Genomic DNA, 25,684 nt, shown 5'->3' with positions numbered 1-25,684 from the left:
CATTAAGAACTTTATCACAGTAAACCACCTTTTCTAGCCATATAAGTAGGGACGTGGCCTTAGCATTTCACAAACATAAGAACTAATTGTTTGTTGGTCTAAAAATTAGTTCAATATTTTGGATACCTATTGATACTTTTACTAACTAGAAAGAGATAGCACCCTAAAGTAAAGATGCCATTATGTTATGTGCTGTCCTAGCATAAATGATTTTTGTTAATGATTATAGAGGTATCCGTAATTTTCAAAATATTCCCAGCTTTCTGAGAAAATATACAGGAGTAAATAAGAAACTGGTAACATCTTTAACAGTCCTTTCAAATGGGAATATTTGTTCATTTTTATCTCCTTTACTTAACCACCTTGCTATTGTTTTTGACTAGTTACGAGTACTGCTTGAGGATTTTGAATGCTGAATGAAGGGAATGGGAGTCCTATCAGAACTAACTCATTTTCATTGCCTTGATGCTAATAAACAGTCTTTCATTTATAGAAAGGGGTAGACTAGCTGTGGGTCATCAAACCTGTAATATGAAATAAAATGTATGCCGGTTACCCATTTTTCTCCTTTTAGCTATTAAGAACCAGGCTACAGGCCACTATATTTTAAATGGCAAAGGGGAGGAAGCCAAGTCGCGAACCTTCATCGATCTGGGCGTGGAATGGGTCTATAGCATTGAAGATGACATTGAAACTCTTCACACAGATGGACCTTTACACGATCCAGTTATCGTTCTGGTATGTGGTATTACAGGCTTACTCTGTGATTGGTTTAGTTTATGATTTTATAATTAATTTATCTGAAAACACTGTACCTCGAACATTGAATCTTTAGTTGTTTTTTAAAATTGCATTTACCAGCCGCTGTCTACTCTTTGTACAACGTTGTCATATATTTTATTATATGTACATTAGAAACTCAATAACATAGTATTATGATCCCTAACTGCTAGTAATCCATTATCTGTTAGAGACAAAAGATGAGTAGATTTTTATATTTACGCACATATGTACCAGTTCTGAGGCTCTTCCTTCTTCCCTGTAAATCGGACCTTCCACGTAGTAGCATTTGCCTTCGACATAAAGAACATCCCTTCGCGTTTCTTGTGGCGTGGGTGTGCGTCTTAGCAAAGAATTCCCCCAACTTCCAATGATCATAGTATTTCACCCTCGTTCTTAGGAGATGTCTTCAGAAGATATAAACATTTTGGTAACTAGTGCTCTGTGTGTGTGTGTGTGTGTGTTAGCCCTTCAAAGTGGTTTTCACGCTGTTACCGGGGAATTGAAGGAATGGAAGGGCGGATGTGTGAAGTAGTTGTGACCACAAGATGGCAGTAGTGGGCACCGGCTTTATCGCCGCCTTAACGCCTTTGCAGGTCTGGCCACCAGTCAGGAGAGAAGCAAGCAGAAGGAACTCCTGGGAGAGAAGGGATGGGGGAGGGGGCCTTTCGGGTTAGGTGATGTCCAGCAGCTGCACAGTGCGGATCTCTACGCTGGGAGCTCCGAAGAGCAGCCGTAGCTTGGGATCCTTACAGCCATCGTGTCCTTTATCCTTAGCAGGTGCCCAGTGCAGTTTCATCCGGGTATGCTAAGCAAGCAGGTTCCAACTGGCTAAAAATACACCTGTTTGGGCTACATGGAAAAGAACTGGGTATATAAAAATTTGAGTTTGGTGCTAGCAGGCTTCTGCACTAAAGGCTCTCAGCCTGCTGTGAAGAAACACAAGAGGGGCCAGCATGCCCGAGCTGTCTTCTGACTCTGTTTGACTCTGTCTGCTAACGCAGCCCCTCCACAGCCCATTGTTGATGATGAGAAGTCCGTGTCCTTCCTAGGGCTGCTCTGCCTGTGATGGATCCGTTTTCCCTGGCTGCTCTGGAAAGATTTTCTCTTTAGCTTTTTGTTTCGTTTCATTGTTTGTTTAGCGGTTTGACCGTGATACGCTTAGTTTGTGGTGTTCTTTGTATCTGGCTTGGGGTTCACCAAGCATCCTGGTGATCTGAGTCGATGTGGTTTTTTTTGGGGGGTTTTGTTTTTTGTTTTTTTGTTTTTACCAAATTTGGGTTGAGTTTTTCATTGTGTACCAAATGCATTTTTCCCCCACCTCTCACTCCCAGGGCTCATTTACACGTATCTAATCCAGTTGAAATTGTTCCACGTGCCTCCTGGGCTTTGTCCATCCTCTGTAATCACTTTTTCTGTTTGGATCATTGCTATGGAGCTATGTTCAAGTTCACTGTGTCTTATGTGGTCTCCAATCTGCTGTTGAGCCCATCCGGTTAATTTTTCACGTCAGATGGTGTTCTTTTCTTTCCTAGAATTTCCATGTGGCCTTTTTATTTTTATTCATTCATTTATTTATTTATTTATTGATAGACAGAGAGAGATCACAAGTAGGCAGAGAGGCAGGCAGAGAGAGGGGGAAGCAGGCTCCCCGCTGAGCAGAGAGCCCGACGTGGGGCTCGATTCCAGGACCCTGAGATCATGACCCGAGCCGAAGGCAGAGGCTTAAACCACTGAGCCACCCAGGCGCCCCCATGTGGCCTTTTTAAAACAAAAATTGCAAAATATCATTTCCCCTCCCATGCTGTGATTTCCATATATTTCACCATTATGTCTAATGTTTCCTTTAAGTCCTGTGTCTGTCTTCTTGTTGTCTGCTTCTGTGGGTGCTTTTTTTCCTGGATTATGAGTCACATTTTCCTGCTTCTTCCAATTTTTTTAAGTGTATACTGGACATTATAGTTGGTAAGGTGTAGGGCATTTGGTTTATGTCGCCTTCTTTACAGGCTATGGGGCTTTTTACAGGCTGTCATTTCCCCCTGATCTTTGAAGCCTAATTTATCCTTTGTTGGGGCTGATCTGTTTCAATTTTGTCCTTATGCTTACGGGATGGCCTTTCTGACGCTTTAGCTAAATATCTGAAGTGTTAGCGAGGCCGTTTCATCTGGCTAGATAAGAACCCCTGTGTCCCTAGTGCCACCTGACCTCGGGTGTCTCTGTCCTGCTTCCAGTCCCACAGTAGCCACTCGCTGTGGACAGTGTGGTGACTCAGCCTGGGCATGCACAGAACAGCCTTCCGTCTAGGACGTGTGCTGCTTCTGGGCCACCCCTCCGTGCAGCCCCTTCTTCTTTAGGGCCCTACCTGCAAGTTCCACTTGCCATGTCCTCAGCAACCTGAGACCGCCGTCTTGGTAGGGACTCCTGCTCCCTGGGCAGAGCCCAGAGCCTGACCCTGGCAGGAAGCCAGAACCTGGCCTATTTCTCTTCTCACAGGGACCACTGCCCTTCACTGTATGACTCACGGGGCTCATGGATGAAAGCCGAGACATCTACCTGGTTTGAAAAATATTGTTGGATTCTGTATGCAACTTATCAGATTTTCTATGAAAAATGTTATACTAATTTAAACCAGATATCCCCACTCAATTCCATGGAGGTTTTTTCTTTCTTTGAAAATTATTTGGTGAAGTGTCTGTCCAAATCTTTTGCCCATTGTTAAAGTGAGTTGTCTTATCTTTTTTGTTGTATTTTAAGAGTTCTTTATATATACTTGATATGTCCTTTATGAAATATAAGACTTGTCAAATAGTTTCTTCTCGTCTATCATTTCTTTTTGTTCTCTTAATAGTGGCTTTCACAGAGCAAAATATTTTAACTCTCCTGAAGTCTAATTTATTAATCTATTTTCTTTAATGGATCAAGATTCTGATATGTGATATATATCACACACATATTTATTTATTTATTTATATGTTTATATATGCATATTTCTGCCCAATCCAATGTTAAAGCATTTTCTTATTTTTTTTACTAGAAGTTTTATATTTTACATTTTGAGTTGATTTTTATATAAATTTTGTATGATGGGATAGCTTCGTGCTTTTGCATATGGATGTCCATATTACCTATTGCTGCAAAACAAATGACCCTGAACCTGTTAGGTAAACACAAAGCAGTATTTATTATCTCATAGCCTCTGTGGGTCAGGCCACTAGGAGCTGCAGAAACGGCTAGCTGTGGCTCAGGGCATCTCATGAGGCCACCGTTGGCTCCAGTGGGGACATCTGCTTCCCTGCTCAGGCACAGAGCTGTTGGAAGGCCTCCGCAGACTGCTTCTCGGCTTTCCCCCGTGGTGGCCGGTGTCTACACTCCTCACCATGTGAGCCTCTCCGGAGACTCCGTAAGTGTCCTTATCGCGTGACGGCTGACTTCCCCTGGAATGAGTGATCCAGGTGACAGAGTGTGGCCAAGACAGAGACCGTCTTCTTTAACTGAATATTGGGAGGAACATCCCATCCATGCTGCCGTTGTCTGTTTGCTGGAAGCAGGTCACTGAGTCCAGCCCACCCTGAAGGGGAGAGGAATTGAGCCCCAGTCCTTGAGAGGGAAAGTATTAAAGAGTTGCGGACACATTTTTAAAGCCACCACAGTGACTTGTTCTGGTACCATTTGTTGAAAAAAAAAGGTCTTTTTTTCCATGAAGTGATCTTCTCACCTCTGTCAAAAATTAGTTGTTCATGTTTCTGTGGGTTTATTTCTGACTGTCGTTCTGTTTCATAGGTTATATAACTTTATAGCAAAAATATGCAATAATCAAAATTGTATTAAGTTTGGGTGGCTGGAGAAGAGAGGGTCCGTTTCACTCGTCTGATTACGCTGCGATCTTTCCCAGTGGCGCAGGCGTCTGGCCGCAGAGCCCTGCCGTTCACCGCCGTGCTAGCCTCCCTCCGGGCTTCGTCCACCGGTAGCAGGGCGACCGCAGGGAACAAGAGAGCTAGAGACAGAAGGAGAGATTTGTAGCTAGGACGGCGGGGCTGTGGACAAGCAGGGCTCTATCACCATGGCCTTTCTTTTCCTCTCTAAAGGGCTGGAACCCCAGGCTGGGAGCCTGGGACCATGGCGGGACCCGTCGGCGGCTGGAAGCACTAGGCCTCTGGCCAGAGTCTAGGGCTCAGTGCTTGATTTCTAACGTTGCTTTAGAAACAAACACTAGGGGACAAACAGACACAAGAACCCAGATAACCAAATCCTTCATACTAGTGGGTTTAATATTACTCGATCTCTCAAACAATAGCCATTTCTCAAAGTTTAGTTTAAAATACTTTTTTTTTTTTTTAAATACTAGTAAACTGCACACACTTTTTTCCCTGCGTGTAACTGATATAACCCTCTAAGAGCTGGTGCGGGAAGGTTGATAAAAGCTTACTTAAAAAAAAAAAAAAAAGAGTACATCGCCAGAAACAATATTACAGGACAAAAACAAACAAACAAACAAACAAACAAACCACCTGAGACTGTATTTGCAATGCTTATTACTATAAAAGAAGGATTAATGTCCTTATGTCATATTGCAGTCATTTATAAAAAATATCTGTTTACCAATAAAAAAGAAGGCAGGATGAAACCAGAAAACTAGTGACTAATAATAAACCAGGAAAATTAAACTTTACTGTTTATCAAATAAATAACAATTAAAATTAACAATTTTTTACCCATTCAATTAACAAAGATGAAAATTACATAGTATGTAGTGCCAAATGGGACACTTTCATATACTTTCATCATGAAAGTAATAATTGTTCTGAGTATTCTGAAGGGCCATTCATCAGTTTGTTCTAAGAATTATAAAAAGCACTTGTTCCATTTATAAGGAAAATCAGAAATCACAAAGCGGGGGACAAATTCTGATCAATACTAGTATTTATTAACAAGTGAATGGCTAAATAATGCCTATTACCTTTAGGATTAAGCATTGTACTGACACTGAAAAGTATGTTTTCAAAGAAGATTTACTGTCTTGGGAAATAGTACATGACTCATTAAGTGAAATAATCAAAGCCAGAAAGTATGAATGTGTGTACACACACACACCCCCACACCCACACCCACACCACACACACACACACACACAAGATGCAAATATCTTGAGGGTATACTGCAAAACAACAGAAGTGATTTTGGTTTTCTCTGATTTAGTAAAGTCATGGTAATTTTTTATTTTCTTTGTGTTTTTCCATAATGTGTACATTTTCTGGAGGGAACATTACTGTTTTCGTCATCATGACAAAGCAGTCACTTTAAAGAATAATTTTCAGATGCAGAAAGGAGATATATAACTTAAGGAAATCCACAGTGAATTTCATTGGAAATCTATTATTTTTATTATGTAAACTCTTATACCTCTTTTTTTTATGTTTTTTATGGTCAAAGTTTTATATGTTTACATCTTTTTTTGTTGTTGTTGTTAAACAGGGCATCCTTATAATTTACTTGATAGAAACAGAAACATATTTTCAGAAACTGCTTGAAAGCTTTCCAGTTTTTTTTCCAAAGATTTTATTTATTTATCTGACAGACAGAAATCACAAGTAGGCAGAGAGGCAGGCGGGGGGCGGGGGGGGGGGACGGGAAGCAGACTCCCTGCTGAGCAGAGAATTCAATGCGGGGCTCGATCCCAGGACCCTGACATCATGACCTGAGCTGAAGGCAGAGGCTTAACCCACTGAGCCACCCGGGTGCCCCAAAAGTTTTCCAGTTTTAATAAGATGACTATTCTGAAATAGTTGATTTTTATTGAAAATGTAAAGCCCCTTCAGGTGACTTACCTGTCTATTTCATGTATCCATTAGATCATACCTCAAGACAACGATACCCACTCCAGCCTGACGTATAAGTACATCATTCATGAAGATTCCGCACCTACAATCAGCAGCAACAATGTCATCCAGGAAGAATTAGATACTTTTGAATGGGCTTTGAAGAGTTGGTCTCAGTGTTCCAAACCCTGTGGTGGAGGTAACAATTGACCACGTTGAGTACGTTCAATGTAATTCATAGGAGGCCATTTCCAGTGCTTCTACCTTAAAGATTGCCTCTCATTGAGGCCACAGTCTGAGAAATACCAGACTTAACAACCAAAACATAAGTACAAAGCATTTTTACTGAAATCTCTGAATCTACAAAGGATAGGCGTCCATTCCTAACCACGGTAAACCTTCTCAAAATCCTCTCGCCGTTTTCCCTGAGGTTCTTTTTGTCTCATGTTCATCTGCTGGTCCCTTTAATGACTCGAGTTTTCCCAGATTCTCCCAAATGCAGTGCCCTGTGGTTCTGGCCTTTCTTCTTCTCCACTTTTGCTGTGCATTTCTTTTCTATCGGTGATGGTAAGAAAAGAGCTATTCGTTGTACCAGGTAGCAGTTACTGTTTTAAATGTTGTCTATATTAGTGCACGAGCCCTCAAAATAGCTCTGTGAGGTCAGCACTGTGATGATCTCTGTTGTACTGATTGGAAAACTGAAGAACAGGGAAGAGAAGTCATTTCCCCAGACCCGAAGATACAGACCTGGTGGTCTGGCTTCTGGCTACATGTCTTACTCCCTTGTGCTGCCTCTCTGCCCTTGCTCAAGTAAATCCATTAAGCCATTCCCAGAGTTTTTAAGTTTCTCCTTTCATCCATTCCCCCACTTCTGAACAATGAACGCTCCAGAACTGGGCTGGCTACAGGGAGTTTTCCCCAACATGCAGGACAAGGCAAAAGGCCGAGTCATGATGCCGAGTAATGGAGAACGAAAAAATGATTCAGAGCAGGGAATGCATGTGTCAACGATTTATTTTATAATTCTAAATTCAAGGGTGCATTTTTATTTATTTATTTATTTTAAGAATTTATTTATTTATTGGAGAGAGGAAGAGAGAGAGAGAGAGAGAGGCCGAGCAGCAGACAGAGGTAGAGGGAGAAGAAGACACTCTGCTGAGCAGGGAGCCTGATGCAGGGCTCGGTCCCAGGACCCCAGGGTCATAACCTGAGCCAAAGGCAGACGCTTAACCTCCTGAGCCACCCAGGCATCCCAAGGATGTATTTTTAAAGAGGCTTTTTTTTGAGGTGGAGGGGATATAAACTGTTTTTAATTATTTAAAATGACAATCCATTACAAAATACATGTTTAATTTAATACATGTTTATCTTCCCTTTTGCTGCTCCCTCAGCATCTGCTTGGTTACTGAATTTGTCAGACACACCTTTTTAATATCTACCACATCTATTCCTTCCTCACCAGGTTTCCCTCATCACTTTGGAAGGGAAGATTATTCCAGAAGTCTTTTAACTAGTCAACTAATTTGATTTTCTTCTCTTCCTTTATTTCCAGGGTAATCTTGAATGAATGAATGAATGAATGAATGACCAAATGAGTAGAGTTAGAGCATTTGCCTCATTTAAATGCCGTAGCCTCCTACTGTGTGTCCCAGAGACAGGATCATTTGTGTAGCTTTCTTGCCAAAAGTGGATAACTGAGTCTAATCATTAGGAAGCAAATAAACCTAAACTGTGGGGTGTTTTACAAAAAACAAATGGCTTGTACATCTCAAAAATATTCAAGATAAAAGAGAGGCCCAGAAACTATTCTTGCTTAATGCTGTGACAGCTAAATTCACCACATCATCGTTGTTTGGAAACACATTGCCAGGAAGAACCCAATTGGGGCAAATAGAAAATTTGAATTTGGTCTGTATATTAGATAATAGTACTATATCTGCGTTAAATATTCTGGTTGTAAGAACTATGTGAGAGATGTGCTTGTGATGGGCAGTGTGCTGAAGTATTTGCCAAGGAAGGATCAGGATGCCAGCAACTTAGTCTCAAAGGGTTTGGCAAAATTTTGTGTATGTTATGTATATTGCATATGATAATTAAGTTATTACATATGTAAAATTATACATATGCCCTCAAATATGGTGACAAACATAACACAAGGTTAATTTAGATACAAGTATGACAAATGTGCATTGTGCTTTCCTTACATTTTTGTAGGTTTAAAACATTTATTAAAAATTTTTAATTAATTAATTATTTACGGATGTCAGGGTTGCCGAGTGGGGAGACAGTCAAAAACTCCCTGTGACTGCCAAGATATGTCTAAACACTAGTCTGGCATGCAAGGCTTTTAGGATTAGATTCTTTCCTATCCCCTATCCCCCCTCACAGAGGAAACCTCAGCCGTTCCAACAGACCTTCCGTTTTTAATATGTCATTTCCTTCGCCTGGAGTCTTCTCTGCTCCATTCCCTTTACCCAGCACTGTTTGAACTTCAAGATTCCAATTGAGAAGCACGGGTTTTGTAAGCAGCCCCTGCCCCTCTGCCAGCTGAGACCCTCCCCTCTGTGTTCCTTTGGCGCCCTCTACAGGAAATGATGTGCCTAACTCTCTAAAAGCCCATGTCACTGGGTATTGTCCCAGTGGTTGTCTAATCTGTCCCTCACCTTAGACTGTGTGTGTTTGGGGGTCTAGCTCATTGGCACATGCACAACTGCTATTTAATCATTTATACTCTTTATTAAATGTAGGCCCTGAAAAGTTTAGGATTGTGTTTATTTAACTGACTTCTGGACCTTCAGTGGCTCCAACAGTGCCTCGCCTCCTCTATGTCCTCAGGCAATGTTTGTTGAATGAATGACTGAACGACCAAGTATATAACAGAATGAATAAGTGAGTAAATCATAAGAAATGTGTTTCCTTTCCTAGGTTTCCAGTACACTAAATATGGATGCCGTAGAAAAAGTGATAATAAGATGGTTCACCGCAGCTTCTGTGAGGTCAACAAGAAGCCAAAACCTATTAGAAGAATGTGCAATATTCAAGAATGTACACATCCACTGTAAGTGGTCATTTTAACTATCATATCCTGAGCACAACGTGACAGGGATTTAAATGTCTTTAGTTCTTTTCAGTTTTAATTTCATTTTTAGTCAAAGCTAATAAATGTATCTGGTTAAATAGTGTAAGGCATTTCATAGGAATTATTTGAGGCTTCAGTTTCTCTGCCCTTTACCATAGTCCTGCTCCTCAAATACAACCATGCTCCAGTTATAAGGCTGCTTTGGATATCTAGTAACTCCTTGTTTCCAGTTCTCTACGTAAAATGTGTTTGCATCTCCTTGATTTTTGGGGGGTGAGGGGGTTTGGATATTATGTATATTGATTTTCCAAGGTGGAAAGTGAAAGGTTTAGCATTTTTTTTAATAATCCTTCCCCAGATACACACAGCCCAGACTTCTCTCATCCCCAGTATTTCCAGTATTGTTATAACCTAATTTTACTGATATTAATCTTCAGAGTTTATATTATCTTAACAACTTACATCTGTCTTAATAGGTGATTCACTTAGCTGGTCTTTCCTTGTGAACATTTTATCTTCTAGAATTAATTAAGGTTTTGATTTTTATTATTTGTTTTCTCCTACTTTTCACTCATTCATCCCCATACTGTCTTCTGTGAGTATCGGTCTCCTATAAATACTAAACACTCAAATATCCTGTCACTTGCAACTTCTGAGAGATAGATATATTTCAGACAGTTCAGTGTGTTTCAGCTCTGTCCCGGACTTCTGTTCATTCTGGAATGTCTTTTTACCTTTTCCAAGATACTCCTATGGCCCCTCTTTTGCATCAGTTCTCCTGTTTCCTGCATCTTTTGTCTTTTCTTTTCATGTATTCATTTGTTCTGGTAGATCATGTCTTCCAGTAGCTTCATGAAAAATGTAGATACAAAGTGAAAGTTTGTGGCTAAAAAATTCTCATACACCTAAGAAATGTAGCTTAGAGGTTAAAGTGTAAGGGTATATAGGAAGTCTTTCTTCTCTCACTCTTCATGATTGGGACACACCCATAAAGTTCCAAACCATAATGTGTTTTCCTTCAGGATTTGAAACCATTGTTCCATTGTTTTTTAGATTCGCGTGTTGCTGTTGAAAAGTCATCTGACATTCTGTTTCTCAATGCTTTCTGTTTTCGTCACTCAAAGTTTGTAGGATCTTTTTTTTGTTCCCAGTGTCCTGAAATGTCACAGCAATGGCACTGCCTTGATGCTCTACTTTGCTCATCCATCATGCTATGTACTCGAAGACTTTTTAAAACACAAACCAATATCTTTCATCTCTGGGACATTTTCCTGTGTTTTTTCTTTGAAATATTTCCCCTATTTTTTCAGTTTTTTTTTCTAAGATATTTGTAGTTAGGATTCTTAAGGATATCTAATTTTCTTTTCTTTTCTCATCTATTGTTTATTGCTCTATTTCCTAAATTTTTCTTTTTTACTACTGTGTTAGTATCCAAGAGCACTTTAATATCCAAGCACTCTGTTTTGTTCCTCACATGTTCCTTGTTAAGGCATTTGATGTTCATTTCACTGGTGTTAATATATTCTTTTATATCTTTTATATTAAAGATTATTTTCTTTTTCATGCATTATTACTTTTGAGTTCTTTTCCTCTGTTTCTCCCCCCGCCCCATGATTTGTGTTAGAGGCTTTTCTGTCTCCACTGAAGAATACAGTGTTAAAAGGCTTCTTGGAAGCTTGAAAGCTTGCTTTATAGTCAAGACTTGCTTGCTGGTGGCTTCACTGTTGGACAAGCTGCCTGGGCTATTTCGTTGGAAGACCCTCAATGTATATTTAGGTCTTTATTAATGAAATGATCAGATTTCAAAGAGTAGAATCAATCACCTGCCTAGAGAGCATAAGCCTATTTAACAGCTGTTCTGGAAGTTGTATATACGTGTGTAGGGCTAGGGTCATCTTCATTATTCCATACGTGAAATCTTACCTTACCCCCTGCTTTCACTCTGGTCTCTTTCTCTGTTGTCTCTTGACTGTGTCTGTTGTCCACAAGCGAAAAGTCTGGTTCATCTTCTACAGAGGATAAATGTTAGACCCTCTGCTCCATTAGAGGAGGGGCAATCAGCCAGTGGAGGTAAGGAGCAGGAGGTGGAACTATTTCCACACAGACTTTTCCTCAGCCCCCTCTTTTCAGCCCTACCTTCACCCGGTTTCCCAGTGCACACTTTTACCTGTGGCCCCAATCCAGCACATTCCTGGAGCTCTGCTGCCAAGTTAGTCTGCTTACCAGCTTCTAGAGCTGATTTAAAATTCATCCCTCTTAGGTCTGCTGAGCTGGTAGCCACATGTCCCACTGCTTTCTAGGTTCCAGAATTATCTTTTGGGGCCTTCTATCCAATTTTTTTTTTTTTTTTTACCTTTGTGGATTTATGCCATTTATTCCCCTTTGTTGTCATTCTAGGAATTTTAGGAGGGAATAAAGTTAACCAAGAGTATCTTTGACTATGAAATGTATACTTCTCATTTAATATCTGTCTTCAAATGAGAGTTACTTTTGAGGGCTCTACCATTGCTTAGTTGCCACAATACCTTCTACTGCCACTCTGACAAGCGAAAGTCAGCCTAAACTGGAGATACCAAAGACTACCAAGGTTTTAACATTGTTAGGTCTTGGTGCCCCATATATATGAAAAGAAAAAAAAAAAAATACAGAGGGAAAGTGACTCTAGAAAGGATAAAGAGTATGCCTGAGTTACATTCTGACAGATTGCGGAACCAGACGAAATCACTGGGGACAGCCTTTTGGGATCACATGTAGCCACTTGTCATGGAGACCTCTCCCTAATAACACAGCCACAGCTGACGTGGAAAGCGCTGGGGCCATTGACATCAACACAGAATTGGGAAATGGTCCATGAGAAATCTTTTTGAAAATATTTTTTTAGAAATCTTTCTGTCAGGTGCATTCAAGCCCCAGATGCACACTACCTTTTACATTTTTTGTTGGGCCTCATAACAGCTGATAGGAAGAACTGAATTTTCCAGGTAGGACAGATAACTCAGGCAGCCTTTTCAGGGGCCAATTGCAGAAATGGAACAGTCATCTCTGTTAGAATCTTAAAACCTGAGGAACTCAGGATTTCATGGAAAGGCAGCGGCCCCCAAAGCAGTTTGTGTCACAAGTACCTGATGCGTGGCTTCTCTTAGTTTCCTTTCACGTGTTTAACACCGTGAGGCGGGGTGGCTGAGGGCCACTTGGTGTGTTTCTGAAAACGGCCCTCCTGCCTGAACCTAACCTGGCAAACTTAAGATGAGTTTCAGGAACCCTCTGTCAGTGGATCATCCTTTCGATAAAGAAGTTTCCAGGTTGGGGCGGGTGGGCGGGCAGAAAAATACCCACGCATTAAACATAGACGTGTCGGGCTTGTTGCTATTAGAAAATGCTCGGACTTTGGACGTGGCGGATGCATCCCTCTTCTGAAACTGCTTCCTGATCGGAGTCTGTTCCTCCTCCCCCGCGCCCCCACCCTCCTTCCCTGAACCCTCCCCAGCTCCCCCCCAACCCCCCCCCCCACCGCTGCCCCTCACTCAGGGAGCAGGGAAGGCCTGAGGTGCAGAGCCGGAGGGTGCTAGCCGTGGCAGCAGCAGCGTCTAACCATGTCCCCTCTCCCCGCGCTGCAGCTGGGTGGCCGAGGAGTGGGAGCACTGCACCAAGACCTGCGGGAGCTCGGGCTACCAGCTCCGCACCGTGCGCTGCCTGCAGCCGCTCCACGATGGCACCAACCGCTCGGTGCACAGCAAGTACTGCCCCGCCGAGCGGCCGGACAACCGGCGGCCGTGTAACCGCGTGCCCTGCCCCTCCCACTGGAAAACAGGGCCCTGGAACGAGGTGGGTGTGCGACTCCCAAGTGCGCGCGTGAGTTTGTGTGCGTGTGTGTGAGTGTGCCCGGATGCGTGTGCGGAAGGCGTGCACTGCGTATTTGAGTTGGGCACATGTATCCGGGAGGCATTGTGGGAGTCAAGACGCGGCCACACAGACGGGACCACAGACTTTGTGATCCCTGAGCTCCTGGAGGTGCCAGGAAACAGGATTTTAAAACAGGGCTTGCATTTAGGATGACTCGGTAGGGGCCACCACGTGTGGATGCTCTGTGACGTCTAAAGGGGACTGGTTTTCTATTTCGTATCTTGGCTGCCGTCACACCATTCCCGCGGGATGAATTCCAAACACCTGACCGACCGCGGGGCCCTGCCCCTTTGGCCCACGGGTGACGGGTGGTGCCTCTCCTCCCTCTCCTCCTCCTCCTGTTTCTCCCAGTGTAACTGACCTCAAGTTCTATCAGTTCAGGTGTCCCAGGAAATGATTCAACATTTGTATATATTGCAAATACTCCCCACACCAAGCCCCCGCAACCTCTTCTCACCCCGTTGCTCTGTGTTCCAACTCTGTCCCGGTTTGAGAAACTCCTGCTGTTCCAGAAAGACCGAGCTCACGGGAGTCTCCACCTCTCAGCTGATGGCCCTTCTTCCTCCTCCTGACTCACCACCTCCGCAGCCGCTAGGGCTCCTCTCCAGTGGCCAAAATACCACCTTTGGGGGCTGCCTTGTCCCCCCCACCCCGTCCTTCCCCGACCTTCCAGAGTGGCCCACAGCCAGCAGGCCACTCACGGTGGACACTGTAACTCTGGTCGTGGAGCCCGTGCCGGCTACTAGCCCACACACCCTCGAAGACTCTGCGCTGCTTCTGCACCACACAGCCAGGACCTGTCCAGTCCTTGTTCATTTGCTGACTCAGTGTCCTGTGGCCTGAACTAATGCCACACTTCGGTATTCCTGAAGATTCAAAAGGAGGGATCATGAGATCACGGGAGAAAAGCTTAGAGGAGGAAAGGGCCTCAGCAAGCAGACCCAGAATGAAGGCGGACGTGGAGAGCAGGCCCGGAAGGAAGGAACAGGAGAGCGAGGGTCACCTGCACGGGCCCGAAAGCTAACTCGCGTCTCCTCTCAGAGACCTGGAACATAGGTCCCTCCTCTCTTCCTCCTGCCTGGACCAATAGCTTAGATGATCCCGGACTTAATCTGAAAGTGGTTAACCCCTTCCTTAACGGACTTAGCTCATGAGAATAAAATCACAGTAGCTCCAAAGAGGTTGACTGAACCAAGTTAGCCTTCCAGTAAGTTCTACCATCAGTAAGGAAGGAGAAGGAATGGGAAGGCCAGTAACGGGATCTCTCCCTGGAAAGAGACCCCACCACTGTTCTGAGGGACTTTGCAGGTATTAACTTGACAGTGATGGCTTCTTTCCTGTCACGTGCTCCCCGCCTGCCCACCCGGCAGCTCTACGGACATTGTCTCCTTTACATTCGTTTAGTCCTGACAACAGTCCTGAGGCAAGTGCTGCCAGCCCAGCTCTCGGAGAAGCAGCCCCGTGCCCAGGCGGGTCCCTCATGCCGTCAGGCTATGAACGTGATTATTTGTCTCCAAAAACAAAATAGAGAAGGAACTCCAGAGCTGTGCAGGCGCATATGTGTGTGTGTGTGTATGTGTGCGCGCGTGCACATGTGTGTCCACAGGGAGGAAGGTGGTGTTGGTGCAACGAACCTCTCTAACTGTAGCCTTGGTTTCTCTAGTGCTCCGTGACCTGCGGGGAAGGGACGGAGGTGAGGCAGGTCCTGTGCAGGGCCGGAGACCACTGCGCAGGGGAGAAGCCGGAGGCGGTCAGGGCCTGTCAGCTGCCCCCCTGTAACGGTACGTAGGACCCCGATCGGTCTCCCTGCTCTGGCCATGGTTTCTACACCTCAAATGGCAGCATTTCAGGACCAGCTCTGGAAAGTGTTTGCTTGTCCGAAAACATCCTGAGGAGCTCACCCCTGGGACACGCGCCTCATCGTCCTCTCCCAGATCCGCGTTCGAGGCTGTGCCCCACGCCCGCGACGCCTCCGAACCCCAGGGCCGCCCTGGGTCCTGTCCGCGCGGATGCAGGGCTGAGGGCGCGTCGTGCCTGCGAGGCTGCCTGCGAGGCTGCCGTCGATTTGTTTTTCCAGCAGAAGCTACTCAGGTTCTCTCTGTGTCTTTCTAAGTTCACATCACTGTAAAAGGCATAATATCGCAGGTTTTGAAATATTTTGCTGCAATTATCCAGTTCACACGAGGGGGATCGATGCCACGCGCGAAGCCATTTCCGTTCTCCCTGCGTCCCTCTAGGAGCCCTTCGGCGGGGGATTCCAGAACGGACTCCTTGCACGCGTGCACGGATTCCAGAATGGACTCCTTGCACGCGTGCACGGATTCCAGAACGGACTCCTTGCACGCATGCACGTGCACGCTCGCCTCGCCTCCCCCCTTGCGGCAGCGCAGGCGCGGGGCGCGTCTGAGACCGTGGAAGAGGTCCGGGCCGGGGCCACCCCTGTCCCTGTCTCTCTTCCTCGTCTCCTGTGCTCTCCCTGTCTACGTCCATGTGTCCGCCTCACTCCGTATTTGCACTTGCTGAGCGCGGGCTCCCGCCGCCTGCGCTGGTGCGGCCCGGCTTCCTGGCTCGGAGGTGCTGTGGTCCCAGGCTGCCCCGGGCTCGCTTCCTCTGCGTCTCTCTCTGCGGTTCCACCTGCTTCTCTCTCTCTCCCTCCCTCCCTCCCTCCCTATTCCCCATCCTCATCCCCGTCTCTCCCTTTTTTTCTGCACTTTTCTTCTCTTCTCTCTCCTTATCTCTTCCTTTCTCCTTTTTCCTTATTTCCCTCTTTCTTTCCCCGACGTCTGACCTCCCCAGCCTCTTTCTACCTCCTGCGTGTCCTTTGTCCGTCTGTCCGTTGGTGTCTGTCCTTTACCCGCCCCCCCTTGCTCCTCCGCAGGGTCCTCCTGCCCTTCCTCCCCGTGCTTGTCCCTCTGCCTTTCTCTCCCACTCTGAGTCTGGATCCGTCCCCTCATCGGCCTCACTCCTGTCCCTCTCCTCTTGGTCCCTGGTCTTCCTCACCTTCTTTCTTTCTCTCTACGCCCATGTCTGCGCTCGGCCTGTGTCCGGCTCTCTTTCTCCTGTGTCCGTTTCTCTTTCTTCTTGTCCCGCTGAGCCGGCTGCGGGCTGTTCACTCCCTCTCTCCACCATCCCCGTCCTTGGTCGCTGTCTCTGCCCACCTGACAGCTGTTTCCTCACACTCCCTACTGCTGCCACCACAGACTTCCTCTTAAATGCCCTTTTCCTGGGTCTGTGCCTAGTGACAGCTGGATGCTGCCGGGACATAGTGGGACTCGGAACTTATATGAAGTTGACTTTTCATTGGCCTGAGGTGCTATTTTATCAAACGTCTTACATTTTTTTAAATTTTTTATTAACATATAATATATTATTTGGCCCAGGGGTACAGGTCTGTGAATCGCCAGGTTTGCACACTTCACAGCACTCACCACAGCACATACCCTCCCCAATGTCCATAACCCCACCCCCCTCTCCCGATCCCCCTCCCCCCAGCAACCCTCAGTTTGTTTTGTGAGATTAAGAGTCACTTATGGCTTGTCTCCCTCCTAATCCCATCTTGTTTCATTTTTTACTTCCCTGCCCTCCACAACCCCCTGCCCTGCCTCTCAAAAATGTCTTTTTTCTTTTTTAATGAAATTTCAAGTCTTAAAGCTTATAAACCATTTCATTACAAATTTTCCTTTGAAATATGTGGTAGCAAGATCAAGTGTGGCCATGAGAGGGAGACAAAGGACTTAGATATTTAATCATTTTTCTCTGGAAAATACATTTGAAAGTTTAAAACACAAGACAAAGCCAACAGAACAAACTTTACCCAATGAGAAGCTGTAAGTTTACCGTTGTGATAATATTTCACTCATTTGTACTACCGTCAAGAGGCTAAAAATTTTGTGAGTAGACTTGACTGTTCTTAATAGTTGGTAAAGCATGTGCTTCTGCAAATATGCCCAACTGTCAGCAAGAATTGCTTGATTCTCTTCCTTTAGCTAAAAGAAATTCTTTTTAATTGCAAAACAGAGGTACAGATGAGATGGCATAATTACGTTAGGGATTCCACCATCTACTGCATTGCTCTGAAATCCAGGCCCAACAGCCAATTCTGTGAGGTCTAAAAGCCATAGGTTTCTATCACACTTTTTAATTAGTAATAATTCCCATCGGTTTCAGGGGCGTCTGTGTGGCTCAGTGGGTTAAAGCCTCTGCCTTCGGCTCAGGTCATGATCCCAGGGTCCTGGGATCGAGCGCCACATCGGGCTCTCTGCTCAGCGGGGAGCCTGCTTCCTCCTCTCTCTGCCTGCCTCTCTGCCTATTTGTGATCTCTGTCTGTCAAATAAATAAATAAAATCTTTAAAAAATAATAATAATTCCCATCGGTCTCAAACTGCAATTAAAATCAAATGACTTTTTGATACCGTATGAAATACCCTTTTCCTGAACCTCTTACAATGATGTGGGCATAGAACAAGAAGGCCCAAAAGCTTCCTTAATTTTAGTGATTGATTTTGTCATGTGAACCCTTTCCCCAAGCCCCATTTTGATTGTACTAGTTCCTTGTTGCTGTTAAGCTCTTCCCATCTATCCTGAGACAAATTGCCATGCAGTGAATGTATCCCTATGGGTATCTGTTGTTTTTTTTTTTTTTTTCTCGGAATATCTCATCATTTTCCTCCTCGATACAGAAGCATATTCTGTCCGGCCCTAACTAGACCCATGTTGTGAACTAGTTCTTGCAGTGCCAATGTGCTCACACAGAGGGGGGACTCATACAGGAGCCCCTTCTCTAACACGGAGAGACGAGGTCATGCTTTGAGCTGGGCCGCAGAAAGGGGGTTAGGGGTCAGAGGGAAAAGAGAGTACAGGGTCAAATAAAGTCCTCTCATCACAGGGTTTATTAAACATACAGGAAGAAGAAATTAATATCCTTATTTTAAGATACAGGCAGAGAAAAAGTAATTCAGAAATAATAAGGGTATTTGAGGAGAAACTCATTAATGTGCCATGCAGACATTCACAACATAATTAGATGATTACCTTAGCTAATACGCAATATTCAGATGTGTCATTCTATGTAGTAGATCTGTAAATGTCAGACAAACACAGGTCATTCCAAAACTGAAGGGGACATGCTGTTACTCTAATGGATAGTTTTATCATTGGTTTTAGAATTGGTAATCGATAACAGATACAGGTGGTAATTTTAGCTCTCTCTTGGTCTTGCCAACTGTCCGTTTTTTTCAAACTTTAGAAAGAAAGATTCTTTAATTTCCTTGGCAATTTATATACAGGTTCCTTACCTAGCCATGAAGTGTGACCCATTAATACTTTGTAATTTTAAATGATTCTAGTGTGTAAGTGCCACAGTTTCCAATTCTTCGTGCTTACGGATCCGGCATAGGATTAGTATCTCTTTGCGTATTCTGTAGTAAAAATGAAACTGTTACATTGACTGTGGATGTTACCTTGGTTTTCTTTTGGTGATACGTTTTTAAGATTTAATTTGTTCCCACGGGTCCTTAGAATTTATTTTGCTTTTTATTTATTTATTTATTTATTTATTTTAAAAGATTTATTTATTTATTTTGGAGAGAGAGAGAGAGAGAGAGGGGAAGAGAGAGGGACAGAGGGAAAGAGAGAGAATCTCAAGCAGACTTCCCGCTGAGCGTGGAGCCTCACGCTGGGCTTGATCTCAACATCCTGAGATCATGACCTGAGCCAAAAGCAAGAGTCAGATGCTTAACCAACTGAGCAACCCAGGTGCCCCAGGATTTATTTTGATTTTAACTTAATGTAGACACTAATCTATTAGAAAGCCGGAAATACTATAAAGTTTAAAAAAAGAAAAAAAAAGAGAGAGATGTTTCTTTATATCCTAAAAAATATTTGTGCAAAATGAATCCTATTTTCTCATTCTAAAATCATATGTAGGTTCCTACTAGGAAGAGAAAAGTACCCTCAGTGTGCAGACTTGATGGAGATATTAAAATGGTGTTCAATTCCAGGGCTTGGCAGAGAAAAAGACTGTATATTTCAGTGAATTTATCTAAATGTTCATATTTGTTTATTGAGATGAAGTTGACATACAACATATTAGTTTCAGGTGTACCATATAATGATTTGGTATTTTTACATGTTGCAACATGATCACAACCTGAAGTCTAGTTAATGTCTATCACTATGTATAATTACGAAATTATTTTTTCTTGCCATCAGAACTCTTAAGATCTATTCTCTTAGCAGTGTTTAAATATGCAATTTAGCATTATAAACTGATAAACTGTGGTCACCATGTGTACATTATAGGCCCATGGCACTTATCACTGGAAATTTCTGCCTTCTGACCCCCTTCACCCATTTCACCCCCTCCCTAACCCCTGCCACTGCAACCACCAGTCTGTTTGCTGTATCAAGGAGCTTTTGTCCCTAGATTCCACGTACAAGGGAGACAGTGTGCTACTTGTCCATCTTGGTCTGACTTACTTCATTTAACGTAAAATGGTCAACGTCCATCTATGTTGTACATGGCAAGATTTCATTCTTCTTTACATCTGAATAATATTCCGTTATATACATATACCGCAGTTTCTTTCTCCATTCATCCATTCATTGGCGAGCAGTTAAGTTTTTTCCGTATCTTGGCTATTACAAATGAGGCTGCGGTCAACATGGGGGTGTGTGCATCTTTCCAAAAGAGTGTTTTCATTTTCTTCCGATACCTGCTTTTGGGACTTCCCAAGTCATATAAAAATATGCTTATATTTTTAATTTTTGTAGGAGTATCTGTGCTGTTGTCCACAGTGGCTGTGCCACTCTCACCACTGACATTCACATTTTTTTAAAGATTTTTATTCACCTATTTGACAGAGATCACAAGTAGGCAGAGAGAGAGAGAGAGGAGGAAGCAGGCTCCCTGGTGTGCAGAGAGTCTGATGGGGAACTTGATCCCAGGACCCGGGATCATGACCTGAGCCAAGGCAGTGGCTTTAACCCACTGAGACCCCAGGCGCCCCTGACATTCACATTTTTAATGCAAAGTCTCATTTGGACAACTCCAATTCACGTCGGATTCTACTTAAAATTTTTTATATTCCGAAACAATTTCCATTTCTCCCTTTCATTCTGCTTAGATGTGTGTTTCATCCTGTTTTCTTTTATCCTCGGCAGATGAGCCGTGTTTGGGAGACAAGTCCATCTTCTGTCAGATGGAGGTGCTGGCGCGGTACTGCTCCATACCCGGCTATAACAAGCTGTGTTGTGAGTCCTGTAGCAAGCGCGGCACCACCCTGCCACCACCGTACCTTCCAGAAGCTGCTGAAACTCACGGGGATGCTGTCTTTAACCCTAGCGACCTCCCTGGATCTCTCCTGATGCCTACGTCCTGGGTCCCTCACCGTTCGGAGCCCCCTGCGGAGAGGAAGCGATCTCTGAGCAGGCTGCCTGCGGCGGGGGGTCCCAGGCCACACAGTAAACCCGATGGTGCTCACTTGCCCCAGCGGAGAGCTCCGCTAGCCGGGGGTAAGACTCTGAGACTGGTGTCCCCGGCCACCAGGAGCGACCCGCTCAGCTCCCCCGCAGAAGCGGCCGCGGCCCGCCTCCCCGCGGTCAGCGAGTCCCTGGATGCTGCTTCTCAGGCCAGAACCTCAAGGAAAGATGACAGAATCATTGACAAGACACGTCCGGTCAGATCGGCCGCTTTGGAAAGATGAGAAAGCGAACCTCGAAGGCCAGAAAGCAGAGGAGAACCCGGACAGGCTCCCTCTCCCTGCGGTGCATACAGCTGGTTTCGAGTCCAGTCCCCCTGTTGAAAGTAAATCTCCGTAACTGTCAGCTCGTCTTGTCTGTGAGCGGAAGAGCGAAAAGTGCTGGTTCACTTTCTAGTTGCTTTCATCCACCTCTTGTTCTGCATTGACTCATTTGCCAGAAGTCATCGGAAGAAAGCACCAAAGATTATTAATAGAAGGAAAGTAAGTTGCTAAGTGTGTCGGTCCCTCTCTAATGCAGCAGAGGGCCTGGAAACAATTATGTATATCGGCGGATTTTTTTTTTTAAGAAGTTACACTAAAAATAAAGAGGTGCCAACAGTTTACACTTTAACGAAATATTTTGGAAATGGAGCAAAAAATTCTTAGACTTGTATTCCTATTTATCTATATTAGAAGTATTGTATGAGCGAATTTGCAGCTGTTGTGTAAATATTGTATATTGCAGAAATCAGTATTATTTTAAGAGATGTGTTCTCAAATGATTGTTTACTATATTACATTTCTGGATGTTCTAGGTGCCTGTTGTTGAGTATTGCCTTATTTGATGTGCTATGGGTCGATTTTCGAAGCCGAATATTATGAACAAGAAGTTAGAATTGTAGCTACTGACAGTACAAAGGGTTTTTGTTGTGTGGTTTTGTCCGATCAACAGTGTAATACCTAAGTTACAGAAAAAGAAAAATCATATAATGCTGTGGACATACAGATCCTAGCTTCCCTCTTACCTCCCACTTTTTAAATAACAAAGATTAGGAAAGACCTGTTAGGCTACTAGTGGTCACAGGACCAGAGACTAGTGAGTCAGCCTAGGCAAGCCAAAATTAAAACCCTCTTATCAGGATCTCAGTAGATACCACTGAAGTGTCCTGTGTTCTTGGGCTGATTTTTTTCTTTTTCCTTTGTTGACATATGCAAACGGTTATACTCAATGTACTGTAAGAATGACAAAAGAAGAATGTTTCAAGATAATTTGCTTGTGTGTTGGTAGCTGAGAAAAGCATCATCGAACTAGAATTGACACCTGAGTGTAATAGGGCTTTGGGGCTTTGGAGGAAGATTCAAGAAAGTATTTGTCCGTGGTCGCAATATTTATTTTCTGCATGGTCCATATTCAAATGTTCACAACTACGATGCATCTGACTGCAATCATGTGCTGGTAATTTCTGTCAGTGGTCACCTTACTCACAGTGAAGCCAGAAATGCTCTCTCCAGGGAGTAGATGTAAAGTACTTGTATATAGAATTCAGAACTGAAGATATTTATTAAAAGTCGATTTTTTTTTCTTGATAGTATTTTTATGTACTAAATATTTACGCTAATATCAATGGCATATTTTGGTAAACTAGAGAGACATCATTAGAGATGCACATTTTGTGCCTGGAGGAGAAACTTAACCAAACAACGGCAACCAAATCAAAGAGCTAATTTGAAACAAAATTTGACCTCATGCAACCTTTTTGCATTTTTAAAGTAGCTGATACAAAGTTAATGACTTCTTCCCTTTGGATGGAACCTTAAATAGTATAGATCCAGATAGCTGTTTAATGAAAAAGGGAATTAGAAACATTTCTTTAAGTATATGAAAGAGGTAAATACTTAAAAGAAAAAAAGAAAAAGTGTTGTGAGCGCACTGTTCTTGAGGTCAGTTCCTGAACTGTATTATGCAAACGAACTCGAGAGATGTCAGCCTCTCCGAGCACATCTGTGCAAGGACGTTTGCCTTTTAGCCACAGTAAACTCAGCTTCACCTACTGACTCTCTACCACTAAAGAATCTGCTACTTCGTGCAAGGCTTTTAAAGTTTAAAGGAATAAGCTGAATTCCAGACAGAAAAACAACCTCTGAGCCTCAAGTAGAAGTCATTTTTTTTTTTTTTTCCCCTGAAAGCTTCCCCAGAATGAAATTCTCTCTAGTTTGCTTGCATATGTATGCATCTGGTCCACAGGAGAATGCAGAGAAAGACGGTCGCACAAATACACCTCTCATGAAGATGTACATATTTCTTCTACTTCTCATCTTCGACCTTCCTCTTCTGCGAAGCTAAAAACTCCCTTTTTATCCGAGTGTACACTACTGATGCTGTTTGTTGTATTGGGAGCACGTAGCAATAAAATGTTAACAAAATACAGACCTGGCTCTATCTAGATTCTATCATGAGGTTCATTACTGAGTAATGGAAACTTATGTTCCTCCTACCAAGTTCAAATAGTGTCAAATTCATTGGCTCCTTGGACTTTCTCTGAAGAGGCTCAAATAAAGTGACAGTGTCTCCTAGCCTCACACCAAGGTGTATCATAACATTTTTCCATCATAAAAGAGAGAGACTAGGAGCGGTGGCTCTGTGCTTAAATCCATCCCGCAGAGCTATGAAGATGCGGAGAGCAAAGGGCAATAATGCTGGGACGTCCAAGGAGGGGAAGGGGGACTTCTGTCTTCTGAATGTGCTGCCCCAGAGTGGTTTTTAAAGAGAAGCTATCCAACAGCTTTAGAATGCTTATTCCCTGAGGACTTCGGGGACTACGTGACATCTGACTCGGGAGTGGGGGCTAAAGCAGGGCATCAAGGCTGGGGGGGGGCGTGGGGGAGGTGTGGGGGGGGAGCTTTGCTTATGTCACGGGGAGGCACTAGATTGCCATGGTCACTTTAAAGGGCAAAGGCAGGCTTGAACTGCACCTGTGCCTCTATACCTGAATGACCCCGGGTAACCAGACTTAAGGTCAGTTTCCTCATCTTTTAAAATGGGAGGCAGGACTGTCAAACATCAGTGCATAATTGCTGTGAGAAACGAGAAAGTAAAGTTGTTAGTGTGAGGCTGACACCTAGTAGCTCTCAATAAATACTAAGTATCATCATTGCCCTTATATTGTCCCCATCCTCCTCCTCATCTTCATCATGTGACCAAACCATAGCTTTCCTCTAGGTTTGTGATTCAAACCACAGCTGGTTTGAATCATGGTCACGGAGTCCTGTTAATGGTGGTAAAGAACATAGTTCGAGGAATCTAAAAACCACTTTAGGTTCTAAGTAGGAGGGACAAACTCATTAAAAATTATCTTTAGTCAATGGTTTTGAAAAATTTTAGCTATGTCCACCCTCCCTTCATAAACAATAAGTAGTCAAACTAAAGAAAGACTGCTAATTCTCTATTTCTGTGCGGTAGTGAAATAGAAGCCAGTAGTGAAATAATGCTCCAGATTATTAGCAAATAAAATGTTTTCCATATATTTGCAATATACTTTGCAAAAATATCAAGTTATTCCTTTAAACATAGCTTATCATGAATAAGCTGCTTAAATATATGATATTAAAAAAAATCACTTGAAGAATGATGAAGAGTGGACAACCAAAAAGTATTTGTTACAATTGTTACAAAAGTACTGAAGATAATGGTAGTAAAAAGTAAAAGGTTAAAGCTACTTAAAATGCAATAAAATATAAAAACCACCCAAGGGTGGGTAGGCTTTGTCAATACATCAATTAGTATTAGAAAACATTCCTTTTGGGCTCCGATATGTGAGAAACTTAATTTGAGCTAGAGACATTATTAATTAAAATTAATAAAAATTAATTAAAATACTGCCTACCAAGCAAAGGCATAATCTAAAATGAATTTGCCATCAAAAACACAAATTCTAAAATAAACCGAAGTGCTATCAATTTCCGCAAAACTCATCAGAAGGTTCACCTCGGTATTTGAATTGCTTCCTAAATTCCCCCATCCTGGTAAGTGGCAGGAGCCTAAAAAGTTGCCCATCTACTTCCCGGCGGCACTAGGCTTCCTTGTAGGAGTGCTGACGACACTGACTCTGCCTTTGGTCCTTGGTCTCGGCCGCCCCTCGCACGCAGGTGGCACCACTTTAGATAACTACCCTGTGACCTCACCCCTGTGCGCCTCGCTCCATAAAAGCTGGAGGTCAAGGTCCAGATAGGGGTGAAGGGAGGGAGTGCTGTCTGATTGCCGGGTGGTCTGACCGCTGCCGGATTGTCCCTGTCTGTAAGTTACCCTGGATAAAACTCTGAATGCCATGGGGGACGGGGGGGCTTCCTTCTCTTTCTGGTATTGTAGTGCCTTCTCAGTCTGGAGGATTCACTACTGACCCTTCTCCACCTTCTAACAATTGGTTACTCTGCCGGGTACCGAGAAAGAAACAAGCATGAGAGAGCGAGCTGAGCAGTGGAAAGCCCTTTGCTTCTGGGGGAGCTCCCAAGCTGGCCAGTCACTGCCATATGGAGACACGTGGCCAGGTCTTTTGAGCAGTTTGGACAATTGCTTGTGCATGGGGATGCCCTAAAAACACCTGTGGGATTGCTGGCTACGTCCCATCGGAAACTGGTAGGGAAGCAGA

General features: G+C 43.7%; 1 protein-coding gene across 2 annotated transcripts in view; it reads left to right on the top strand.

Moving 5' to 3' along the window:
• The window catches only part of ADAMTS3 (ADAM metallopeptidase with thrombospondin type 1 motif 3), a 253,410-nt gene extending 229,946 nt beyond the window's left edge, over window positions 1–23,464 (top strand). For both annotated transcript variants that reach the window (XM_032334543.1, XM_032334544.1), the window contains exons 17-22: window positions 575–738; window positions 6,630–6,795; window positions 9,522–9,654; window positions 13,293–13,500; window positions 15,242–15,359; window positions 20,740–23,464. In XM_032334543.1, the coding sequence (XP_032190434.1) occupies window positions 575–738; window positions 6,630–6,795; window positions 9,522–9,654; window positions 13,293–13,500; window positions 15,242–15,359; window positions 20,740–21,281 (1,331 nt within the window). In that variant the 3' untranslated portion in view covers window positions 21,282–23,464. The remainder of the gene's footprint in view (window positions 1–574; window positions 739–6,629; window positions 6,796–9,521; window positions 9,655–13,292; window positions 13,501–15,241; window positions 15,360–20,739) is intronic.
• Window positions 23,465–25,684: the final 2,220 nt, after the last annotated feature.

Source organism: Mustela erminea, chromosome 2, assembly GCF_009829155.1.
Source record: "Mustela erminea isolate mMusErm1 chromosome 2, mMusErm1.Pri, whole genome shotgun sequence".
Lineage (NCBI taxonomy): Eukaryota > Metazoa > Chordata > Mammalia > Carnivora > Mustelidae > Mustela > Mustela erminea.
Note: the sequence above shows the minus strand (reverse complement) of the source record. Positions and strands in the feature narration are given on the sequence as shown.